This window comes from Scatophagus argus, chromosome 6 (assembly GCF_020382885.2).
Source record: "Scatophagus argus isolate fScaArg1 chromosome 6, fScaArg1.pri, whole genome shotgun sequence".
Taxonomy (NCBI): Eukaryota; Metazoa; Chordata; class Actinopteri; family Scatophagidae; genus Scatophagus; species Scatophagus argus.
The window spans coordinates 25,207,587-25,219,965 of record NC_058498.1 but is presented as its reverse complement, the minus strand read 5'-3'; the positions used below and the strand labels follow the sequence as shown (position 1 = coordinate 25,219,965).

At 40.5% G+C, this 12,379-nt stretch overlaps 1 protein-coding gene across 6 annotated transcripts in view; it reads right to left on the bottom strand.

Moving 5' to 3' along the window:
• szt2 (SZT2 subunit of KICSTOR complex) overlaps positions 1 to 11,408 on the bottom strand; it is a 99,183-nt gene extending 87,775 nt beyond the window's left edge. For all 6 annotated transcript variants that reach the window (XM_046392865.1, XM_046392871.1, XM_046392870.1 and 3 more), the window contains exons 1-14: positions 11,212 to 11,408; positions 10,193 to 10,318; positions 9,318 to 9,491; positions 8,765 to 8,935; positions 7,840 to 7,962; positions 6,365 to 6,527; positions 4,934 to 5,040; positions 4,031 to 4,241; positions 3,549 to 3,719; positions 3,224 to 3,455; positions 2,972 to 3,101; positions 1,859 to 2,004; positions 1,135 to 1,287; positions 436 to 550 (exon numbers count right to left, since the gene is read on the bottom strand). In XM_046392865.1, the coding sequence (XP_046248821.1) occupies positions 436 to 550; positions 1,135 to 1,287; positions 1,859 to 2,004; positions 2,972 to 3,101; positions 3,224 to 3,455; positions 3,549 to 3,719; positions 4,031 to 4,241; positions 4,934 to 5,040; positions 6,365 to 6,527; positions 7,840 to 7,962; positions 8,765 to 8,935; positions 9,318 to 9,491; positions 10,193 to 10,318; positions 11,212 to 11,235 (2,046 nt within the window). In that variant the 5' untranslated portion in view covers positions 11,236 to 11,408. The remainder of the gene's footprint in view (positions 1 to 435; positions 551 to 1,134; positions 1,288 to 1,858; positions 2,005 to 2,971; positions 3,102 to 3,223; positions 3,456 to 3,548; positions 3,720 to 4,030; positions 4,242 to 4,933; positions 5,041 to 6,364; positions 6,528 to 7,839; positions 7,963 to 8,764; positions 8,936 to 9,317; positions 9,492 to 10,192; positions 10,319 to 11,211) is intronic.
• Between the last annotated feature and the right edge of the window lie 971 nt (positions 11,409 to 12,379).

Here is a 12,379-nt window from a genome sequence, read left to right as displayed (position 1 = left end):
CTAAGCTACCCTAGAGTTGAGATTGTTTTGTCAAATTAACTGCTGTTATTGCAATTATCAATGCGTTCTTACTTAATTTCACAAAATGTATGTCTGCTGCCACATTTGTATGCTATCAAATTTGATATATATATATATATATATTTATACAACATACTAGCTAACATTCTGTAGTCACATCACATTGACACCTTACAGTACAATGCAATCCAGTGATATGACTCCCAACAAGGGCTGCTTGTACAACAGGGAGCAGTTCTGCAGTTGACATTGGGTACTTGGAAAGATTGCAGAGTAGATTAACTAATATGAAAAAAATATATATATCTGCTGATACATCTTACAAAAAAACTGAGAACCGCTGCAATACAACACCACCTGCTACAGAGATACTGGTTTGTATTGTACATCCATTGTACGTCTGGCTCTCAGTACCTTGTTTCTAACATGGGCTGGTGTACCAATGGGGAAGCCGAGACGCAGCACCATGCAGGGTGTCTTGGAGATGAGACGGACAAGGTAGAACGATGTGGGGGGCTGGTCAGAAGAACTGTGGAGACAGAATTCAGCGTTGTTGTTTTTTCCCCCAGGAACAGAAGTGTTTTTCAAAACAGACATGAAACACAGTTTTTTTAATTTTAAAAAGAGACACATGTGTGCGCTTTCATTTCAACGTTATCCCACGTTATTGGCTTGTGACAAGTTGCATACCCGCAACATTAAACTAAACAGTCATTTTTTTTCCTCCATGGATTGTTGGAATAAAAGGATTCTGAAAAAGCCTACAAAGAAAGAAAGTAGCATAGCATAAGGATTTATGCTATATTTATGCTTTTAATTTTGTTGTCCCTACAGATTTATACTGGGATCCCTTCAAGGGTCCCGACGCCCAGGTTGGAAACCACTGACCAACACGTTCCACTTTGCTGAGAACACAGCTGTTTGAAGAACCTTTCCAGCTTAGTCCCATAACCTGAAGCATGACAATGATCAGTATTGGACATGCTTAACAGTGGCATAAATGATCACTGATTCATTCTTCAATATAAAAAACAAAGTTTTTATTTCCAGCTACTAACCCCATTTGTATTTTCCAAATGCAAATACGCAGTTTTTGTGCATCACTCGTCTTACCTGTATATGAGTTTAACATACGAGTAACCCTCCACCAGCACAAAGCTGCTCCAGTCCCTCAGCAGTGATGTGAGGGCTGAGTGAGAGATACGACACTGAATGGTGCTGTAACGTCCATTGTTTCCAGCTGTGTGCAGGTGTTTGGGGACCGGCCTAGAGGGACAAAATTATCAAGATCAGTATACTGTAAACAGAACATCACAAATACAGCACAGGGTAAAAGTAAACAATAGGTCTGTAAAATACAGACCTCCATGCACACAACTACTTGCTTTTTGGTAACAATTCATCTGAAAGGGTGTGCACGTTCACAACAAAGACATGTCAAACAAGTCCATAAAGACATGCTGGGATGAGTGTGGTGCGGTGGAATCTAACCGGGCCAGAGAGAGCTCTGACCTCAACTGCACTGAACACCTTTGGGATGAACTGGAACAGAGACGGCGAAACAGGCCAACATCAGTGCCTGACCTCACAAATGCTCTTCTGCATGAACGGGCAAAAATTCCCACAGAAACACTCCACAGTTTTGTGGAAAGCCTTCCCAGAAGAGATGAAACTGTTATAGCTGCAAAACTGTCTGTGTATTTAGAATGTAATGTGATTAAAGTCCCTGTTGGTGTAATGGTCAGGTGGACCAATACTACTTAGGCTACATAGTGTAGTTGTCATCAGGCTGGGTTAATGGGCTTTAAATGGTTTTTAACAACTACATATTTCTCACATGTCATGTTCAAGGATGATAGTAATACGATGCATATGCAGCCATCTCTGCCAGAAGTTGGCGTCCATGGAGAGGATGGGCTTCCAGTAGGAAGCAAACTGGGACTGAGAGGAGTCTTTGGATCCACTGTGCTGCAAGGACAGGACCTGGAAAAAGAAGGGATCAGTTATAAGAGGCACACAGAAGAAGAATAGAGGAAAGGCTGGGGACTATCTGACCAATATCAAACCAATCACAAGACTCTGCTGATGACATATTCAAATTTGCTGCCTCTCCTTCTGACCAGTTCAGTATTCAGATCTCTTTTAATGTTCCTTTTTCCGCAGCAAATGCTTATTTCTGGTTGAAGTAGATCACAAGACGCATTACTTGTTTCACAAACTTAATGAATATGAACTACATTACAAGAGCAATGGCAAAAACAGCTTCTTGCCTCCTTGTTCCTGTACATGTATATGTACATGTACATATGGTCTAGTACTAACTTCCTCTTCTGTCGAGTTTTATTCCAGCTGGTATCCAAAAGTGTTGCATTAGCACCATCTGCTGGACTATCCAATGCCTCGACTTTCAGGGTGCTTTATCAGAAGCCTGGCCAAAGGGAGTCAAAAGGCTGAAAGCGGTCTAGATATGCTTGAGTGGAGACCATCTGTCTTTAAAGGACGCCTACTTTATTTTTACATGACAGCAGCGACCTCTGTAATCAAAATGTCAACTCTGACTCTGATAAGTTTGTTGTTCTTGAACTTTTTTTTCATCTTTTTCATTCTGTGGCTGTTCTGACCTATAAAGTTACACATATGTGTCTGTCTTGAGAAAGCATCATAAATCTGAAGTGGCAAATGCTTTAGGGCCATTTCTGTCTTTTGTCTTTCCCACAACAGCCTAAAGCCGCTATGTGTAGGATTTGATACTTTGGCACCCCCTAGTGGTAATACAAAAAATGGATATATGGGGAGAACAAATTACATTTCTATATTCAACACACAGTGGATTTAATGAAAGACACAGACACAACTAGAGACTGGGTTAGCGCTACACTGGAGTGGAGATCTCCTGCACCAGATGCTCAACATACTGGTTAAGTATGATCAGTGAAGGTCTGCACAGTACCGGAGTAGTAGAGCCAGGAGGGATGTAGAACAGAGGAACTCCGTTTTTGGTGCTTTCAGGAATCGTGTAGTTCTCAGGAATTGAGTTAAATGACTGGAGGTGCACCAACATCTGATCAGTCTGGTTGATGCTAGAAAGACAAACAGCATACATACTTAGGTAACAGCATAGCCAGCAGAATACCAGGCAAACCAAACAGCACAGAATCTCCATTTTTGTTTCTCTGCACTTTACTCCTCCAGGTAGCTGTACCTCTGCAGTGTGTTCCAGAAACGTCGGATGACGGAGGTACGGTACGGACTGGTGATGGGTTTCCGCTGGGTGCAGCTGATGTCATGCAGGATGTCGTAACTTCCCTCCATCGTCACCTCAACCCTGGTGGTTCTCTTGGCAGGGTCCAAAGGCCAGGAGGCGGCTGCCAAGTACTCGATATGCATGTTGTGTTTCCACAACAGCACCAGCTTCACCTCCAGCTGCGTCCCACCTTAAGGAGCCAGGGGCTTCATTGTTAAGGATAAAGGTCTAACAGTGCACTAACTAGTTGAGCGATTTGCTCAAGGACTTATCAAAGTTTTACCTTTAGCGAGGCTGATCTCTCTGATGGTGTAGCCCTCTCTCAGGCGCACAGACACCACGCTGATTAAATGAGCATGGACTTCCTTCTCTGTATGCTTCTTCCTCCTCATGACCAGTGCAGGGTTACCACTGGCTGATACCAGGTGCTCGTTGAACAATTTGTGTTGAGAAACTATACAACAGTGAAGTAGTATGTGAGATTATTTCTTTTCATCATCATCTTATCCATCATAAAAATCATTAGGCATAGAGTGATTATTAGCCTGGCTTATTCTCAGACCTCACACAATTTAGCAAATGTGGAATAATATCTATATTTTGCATTAATAATAAAAATCTGCAAGGTGACTACAGTTATGAAATTAAGCTTGAGTTAGACGACATGAATGACAACAAAGCAGGTTTTCTTGTCATTGCATGATTTCTTTGTATGTAAATCAGTTCGATGTGACAGTGTGTCAGTAATGTAATACCCTCACTCACCACAGAAGTACTCTGAGTTCATAGACTCAGGTGTCTTCAGGAAGGAGTAGGTTAAGAAGGCCTTATGGTAAGCATTCATCTCCTGGCTGTTCAGGTCCACTTCTGGACAGCTGGGCAGGTATGAGCCAAAAGTGGCTAATGAGATGAACTTCATCAGCTCTACATTGGGGATGTAGCCAAAGCTACAGTCATAGGAGTATGCACCACCAACCTGAAAAAGGACAAACACAATTCCAAGAACAGCCAACGGAATCACTATAATCATCCGGATCAGCGGAGTTACTCACTAAATTGACATGCTCACACCTAGCCTTTGTGAAACACACTGGTCACATTCACACAGTTAACACACATTCACACCTGGAAAGCTGCCCAGTACAATCGCAGTATGTGCCTTGCGCTGAATAGGTCCACTGTAGTGGCGTGGGTTAAGGGCTTTAAGGGCTTTACCAACACCTCAGTGTTGGTAGTTTTTTTATTTTGTCCACCCATACAGGGTGCCAATACAGGGAACTGAACTGACGGATGGATAGATACATAGATAGACAGACTGACATACAGACTGATACTTTATAGTTCTCGAGGGAAATTCAGTATGAACCAAAGGGGGCCAATGACATGAGCTTCATCAGCTTTACAGTGGATATTTATCACATTCAGGGTGTACTGCTTTAATGGATCAAAGATAAACCCACTTTTAAACAACTCCTAACACAAGTAAGAGATCTAAAAGAGACAAAGGAAAAATACTAACTCACAAATGCTGTTTAAGTCCAAACACTGCCCACACCTATAAGCACTCAAAGGACAGCACTGACAGCACTGTCACACAGATATTTTTGGCAATCCATTTGAAAAAAAGGAAGCTATGAGCTGCAAACATCCAAAGGTTATCGTCTTTACCTGCACAAAGGAGCAGGCGATGGTTCCACTCCTGAGCTGGTTCAGCAGAGTTTCACACACAGCTACATCAGGAACACTAGTCACTCCATCTGTAATTATAATGATACCTGGAACACACACACACACATTAAATTATGACGTGTGACAAAGTCATATGATGCGCTGCTGTGAAAAGATTTCAAGAATGTCTGATCAATATCACATATAACAATGTAAAAATGATCAAATAACCACACTAAATGATTAAATTAATTGTTTTTTTTTAAGACAGAGAAGCTGAGACTTGGCAGGGACTGTGCAGTGTGAAGGTCAGTGTGTGTTGTTCCTGACAAGACAGCTTCAGAGACAATAAGGGAGCATAACCTGGGTGGAAAAGGGAGGCTGACCATACACAGATAAGAAAATGATGGGGAGGGTAAGATGGAATTACAAATGGCCAATATCTGTGCTCTTTGAGGTAGCCAACACAGGTTTTGATTTTGTTACTGACTAATCTACATCGACCTCCTGAAAACAGTTACTTCATTTACTGAGCTGCACTAAAGATCACAATGCTGCTGAATATCTGAACTGAAAGGCTCAAGCGAAGATTTCTCAGCTTCCACACTGCTATAATAAATGTCTTACACAGTGTGAGGAAGTGTGAAGGTAGGCAGGGTTTGAACTTCTCTCTCATTTCTCTTTTTTTTTCTACTACTTCTGTCACTTATCCTGTGAACAACCAAGCGCAACAGCACGAATGTCTTCAAACAGAAACTGTCTGCGTGACTTTGAAATAACAGCATTCAGCAACAGTTAGCAAAATGAGCTAACAACATATATATATTTTGAAGATATGATGTTAACTGAGGATTTGGTGATTATAGTTTATCAATTTAAAACACTGAAAATAATATCTGAATCAGGGTACTAGAATGTAATGATTGGGTTTTATGCAGAGTTTTGTCAATCTGCATGTGCTTTCTCAATACGCAGACTGTTGGACAATTGAGATGACATTTGATTTTTTTTTTTCTCTCTTTTTTGCTTAATTTTTCTACCACTTATTGCCTTCTGTCAGTGTGATTCTGTTTATCTCACCTTGAGTTGTTTTTGTTGTTTTTAAGAGGGTTTGGGGTTTTTCCTGTGAGTTTCTCCTTTCGTTCTTCCCCTGTACAACCTCCTGTTTACTTTGGGTTCATGAGTACTTGTATACATACGATTGTCTTTGTGTACATATGACACATTTTTCTTTCAGTGTGCAAACAAATGACCAAAAAGGCACAAGCACAGATGCAGTAGGTGTCCCCAAGTCAAAGGCTTATTAGAATAATTTGAAGAGAAACTTGAACTTTGTGAACTCCATGAATGTCTTCAAAGACAAAACAATTGAGCAACTGAGTAAGCAAGGAAACTCCCAAGCTTAGACTGAGAAACCGAATGCCAGCCTACCTGCACTGGAGTTTGGCGGCAGCAACTGAAGGGCCAGGATGCCCTGGCGTACCATGCTGACGAGCCCCATATCAGCTGACACCATGGAAATGCCTTGCTTTCTGTGGGGCTGGTCATCTGAGGCGTTGCGATGGAGACCAGAGCTTTGGACTGGCTCCAGAGTCTAAGACACAGGAAAAAATAAATACAGTGGCGTACATCTTCATCAACACCGAAGACCAACAAACGCACAAGATTTAATGTCACACTCTGATATCCCACAGCCTGTTCGCCCTACTGCCTGACACACACGTGTCTGCTGCTGTGCCACGAGACTACAGGGGAGCTTCTTTCATCAGGCTGCTACTTTGTGAGTAGCATCAAGGGACTGCAGTTAGCATTTCATTGTATAATGGAAAATAATCTAATCTAACAATCTAATTACAATTACAAAACCAACAATGGGTTATTCCCTCTCAGCACACTCTGACTTATCCTGAAGACATGAATCGTTAAAAACACTTACCTACAGAATTTATTACTTTACAGATTCAGACTATTAATATAACATACATATAAACCCATAAATGACAATGATGAAGAATGCATTAATCAATCCCGTTATGTCATAAATAATTCTGAAATTTGCTTTCCTACTTACTCTACTTACAGTACTTTAAGTATATTTTGATGCAAATACGTATTATATATATATATTTATTTTTTTTTTTTACTACTACTTTTAATGAAGGAATTGTAACAGAGTATTTATACTCCATAGTATTGCCACTTTCACCTAAATAAAAGAGCTGAAGATTTCCTCCAGCAGTGCTGTTCAATGCATTTCATATTGATATTATTGAGACATTTTGCTTTACTGAGATCTGATGTTTCATTAAAGAGTAACTACACACATAAACCTCTTTTTACTGCTGAAAATCTATCTAAACAGGTATTTAGTAGGGTTACTGATTGATTCAGGTCCAAATCTTGACATTTTGGTGGAAAATATTGGAATTTTCTGTTTTGTGTTAGAAATATGCATAGCCACTGCCCTCTACAGGTTGAAACCCAGCTATTACAGCTGAACTCAGTGAGCAGCCGAGCTGGAGGCAGGTGACGTTTTGGAGGCAGCTTACGTCACCCCCCATCCCCCGCGTCCCACCCCTCCATCCTCCTATAAAACCGAGGTCTCTACACTTTGCCGACCGTTGAGAGTGAGGATCGGATTTAATATCGTGACTGACTTGCTTCACTATAATGTTAGCACAGATAATTTGGTGTAAGTTGTTGTTGTTTATAGTTAGTTCTGCGTTTATAGTATTCAGTAGGTTAGTTAGTGATTTTAGACAGTTGTTATGTTGAAGGCTAGCTTGTTGAATTTCACAGATAGTGGAAGTTAAGTCACGACTCTGGGGTTTAGTTACTCTTTAACAACATCTATTCTCGCCTTCACAAGATGCTCGAAAATGTAAATGCTGTTCGGGAGCACTTGCCTGTTCATGCTGCTGATGCAGAACTTGTGCGATGTTGCTCTCCACTGCTCTGAGCTGTTGATAGATGTGATGCAGGAACTCATTGAGGTCAGTTCTATCAAGCTGACAGCCCTGTACCAAGACCTAGAGAGAAAATCAAGGCTGTCAGAGGAGTGCAACATCTACAGCAGCTTTTTCACACTGGCAAACTCTAGCTTTTCACTTGCACATTCAAGCTAAATTGCTGCACTGCAGAGCCCTGAAAATATGCCAAGTCAATATTTGGAATCTACAATCAGAGCAACCTTCCATGAAAACAATCAGAACCTATGGCTACTGAAATTCAAAGTAAAAGGAGTACTACCTTAAGACGTATTGCAGGTGATAACTTGAACTGCACTCAGTTCTGTTTAAAGTGCATTAAAGTAACTGTGGTACCCTTAACCCAATAACGTCAAACATATCATATTTAATACATGAGTTTTTCAGCCCTCCACATCAGTACTGTAATATTTTTTTCTGTGATAAACCTGATGTATACAATCAGATACATGCAGTGCACAGATATGATATTTGAAAATGTTTTTGTTTGTTTGTTCAGAGGAACCAATAAAGGCTCCAAGTTCAAAGAATTGGTTTAACGTTTCACCCTGCTGAAGTGACGTGCAGGTTGACTTCCGGACCGTGTGACGTCACTGTTGGATGTGGCTCCAGGTTCAACAGACCATACTTCTGACCACACCCTACAGTGACGCTGGCTCTGGTAAAATAAACTTAAATCTTCCAAAAAGAGAGCACAGGCACTGCTTTTCAATTTGGTGTTAAGCAACTCTTTCAGGATACCGATTCAGATCATTCAAGGCTCTTGAGCCTTTTTAAGCATTTGGGGTACTTTATTAAGTACAGGTTAACAAAAACAGGGAGAGATGTAAGTTACTGTAATGACCTGATGGGAGGCGAGGCCAATAATTGAAGAATATGCCAAGATTGTGACGAAGATCTTAGGCTTGAAAAGCTGATCAGTTCCAGGGACTTGAAATGGTTGAGCCAGTCCAGCCAGACACCTCGACAAGGCATGAAACACCTCATCGAAGATCATCTCTCCTGTGCTGTCATCCTGTAGAACAGACAATAACGACTTCTGAAGCATCTTATGGCCAAGCTTTATCAGGCACAGAACATTAAAGTTAAGGTCCATACAGATGTGAAACTGAAACAGAAATCTCTGAACATCAGCATAACACATTGGAACACAGAAATATAGTCAGACTTGGAGGCAGAACTTCTCAACAAGCTCCAAAAACAGACTTATATGTAAGTGCTATTAACAATTGTTTCTAAATTAAACATATCCGTGCTGCAGTTCCTCGCTACTTACCTGCCACCTTACAAACAGATGGCGATAAGCATCAAGCTAAAATTGCCCAGTAATACCAGCCTTGTTAATGTAGGCACAAACATGCACATTCAGCAAACAGTAAACTGTGTTTAAGTCTTACCACAATCCCTGTGGAGGGGCTGAGGTCCAGCTCAATGATGAAGCGGTACCTCCGTGCCAGGAAGGTGGCACGAGTGGACGGCATCAACATGTAGGGGTACGTGGTGGGGGAAAAATCCGGCTGCCATCCTTTAGGCAAGATGCTCAGCAAGTCCAATTCATTCTCTGAGTTCAGCTGCAAACCAAGGGAGAGTCAAACAAGACATCAGTAACTTATCATTCACAACACGCAGGTCATTCAGGATTTCCTCAAACTGTGAAACAGTTCAGTTGGGTGGGATTAGAGGACGTGGGTGAAAGTTTGAGAGCAAAGTGAAGAAGATTAAACATGGCTATTTACTTTTTGTTATTCAGCAACTGCTAGAAAATAAAACAAGTAGGATAAAGGCAAGTAAAAATTTACTTCGGGCAAGTAGATTTCTGACCCACTTACTCAACCAGCCTAATGGAAAGAAAAAACATTAAAGGTAAACAGTGCTTTAATGACATATGCCATTATGTCCACTGATGGAGAGAGAGCGTGTCCTCTTTCCTTTGTTTCAAATAACCTCACTGACTAGCAGATCTGTCTTACATAAGCAAAGCAAAAAGAGAGATTTAGCCAACTAGATGGGTGTTATACATACAATGAGTGTTGCTGGAGATCTGACCTATTCAGACTTCTTCCCCTTCTATGTGCACCTTGGAAATAGGTGAAGTCGTGCCAGAAACCCTGACTCTGTTTGTCGTGGAGTACAAGTAACAAGCTACTCATACATCACACACAACAGCAACACAACATAATCAACAGTGGGGTATTCCAGTAGGATTTTGATCTTGGTGCTGCTGGGACACCAGATGGGCAGGGATAGGTAGTAAGAGGTAGTACTGGCTCACCAATTCAGGCTTTGAGGCTGGCCAGATGACTTGGTTTAGTTTACCAAGGAACCACGCCAGACGCACATTCCTAGAGATCCGATACTCCTCCTTCATCAGCAGGTAGATCTGGTCAGCCTCCTCCACCTAATGATAAGAAACATTATATAACATTAAAGTGGAATATTCAAAGTTATGAGCAGCAATACTTTTAGTTCACTGATGTGAACAGGCAAGTTGTGGCAACAATATACAACACTTCATTTCGCAACATCAATTAACATCAGCAACACTAACATCAAATTCCATTTGAAAATCTGGTAGTTTAAAATAAATCACCTTTCCTTCCTTTCAAAATAAAAAGCTGCAAAAATATGATTGAACATATCTAGTGAATATTGGAGTTCACTGCTTAACTCAGTATAGCCGATCCCAATCCACCGAGCATCATCCTCTTCAATCAATTTTTCACTCAAACTTCCTGTTAGCTAACCCTTTAACGCCCCATACGGAAGCCCGCACGAAATGTGTACCATACCAATATCATATGTAATCCAAACTCAATGTACGCCGAATTTACTAAAACATCTAACTAATCTGCAAAACGTCAAATTAATCTAATGGATTAAAGGGGGGTTTACCTTTTTATGAAAACAACACTAAACTCTCTTAATAGTACAGCTAGTTTGGTCTGGGTAAGAGCTGTATTTACCACGGCGTTACATCTCTCTTCTGCATTCTGACAGGCCAGAGACTCGAGGAAATCACCAAACTTTGATGTAGCTTGTGACCTGAAGTGGCTCGTGTTGACTTGCAGCTCGGTTGTTGCTGTTAGCCGCTGAGCTAAACGTACAGCTAACACGAGTTTCTGGTCGTCCACAGATGTCAGCACGGTTGTGAGTGCTGGCGTTATTTATTTTTCACTTTAAACAGGACTTTGTCGTGTTCTGAATGTTAGGACGAACAACAAAATTGAAACCGTGCACTGTTTCCCACCCAATCCAACCCATTGCTACTTACTGCAGATTAAACATCATTACCTCATTGTCCTGTCTCTCTGCCATGCCTTGTTGAGCATAGAGACTGCAGGGATGTTAGCGAGTTTCAGATGACTAATATTCACTCGCCATTGTGCAAAATAATCCGTCCGAACACTTGTTTATCATGTGTCTTGTCTATTGATCAGGTGTTCGTGGAACAGTGTGCGCTTGAACAGTGATTACATTTTCCGGTCAAATCTTAGAAAATAAAACGCATTGCACACTTCGAACGATAGCAAATGTCTTCAGGCCCTTCAAAATGTGACTTGTAAACAACCACCAGCATCAGAAAGTAAACCAAGTACACTTAGTCAAGTACATTACTTAAATTTAATTTTGAAGTACTCCTATTTCATATTTGCATTTTCTGCTACTTCTACTCCAGTACAGAGGCAAATTCGTACTTTTTACTCTGCTGCATTTGTGTAACAACTTCAGTTACTACTTAACCATCATCAGCACTGAAATTCTAAACATATGAGTGCATCAATAATTACAATCCAATAATAGGCTTATAATATTCATTATTCTGAAAATATTTGCGTAATAAGTACTTTTGCTTTTGGTACTTTAATAATATTTTGATGTTAATATGCTTGTGCTTTTAGTTAAGTAAAAAATGATATGCATAAAGTAGGTAAAAATGCATGACTTTTACTTGTAACGGTGTGTTTTATTCTGTAGTATTGCTAGTTTTAAGTAGAAAAAAATTGCATGAATAATAAAGTGGCAGAATTCATGTGGAATTAGGTCTTGTAGTTTCAGGGGACCTGGTATTTTGTGAGCTGGCTCAGTGTTGCACTGTCATGGCTTCCTGAGACACTAGAATAGAACAAAAGAATTATTAATGTCATGAGTAATGCCTGTGCTTTTTCTGCTCTGACATATGAAAATGCTGGGGGAAAGGCTTAATATAGTAAGACTAAGGCAATGTCAGTCATAAAACGTTAGTAATCTTGACATAGCACTGGTGGACAATATAAATAGTTGTGTAGTTAATCGGGATATTACAATGTGTTATTTTTTCACGCTCTAATAATGCCGTCAGTCATGTTATTTCTTCTTATTTTCACGTTTTGGCTTGAGTTTTTTTCTACACATAACTATCAGCCTTTTATACGATTTATAAGCTTTTATTTTGAAATTATACACAATAAACTTCCGTGGA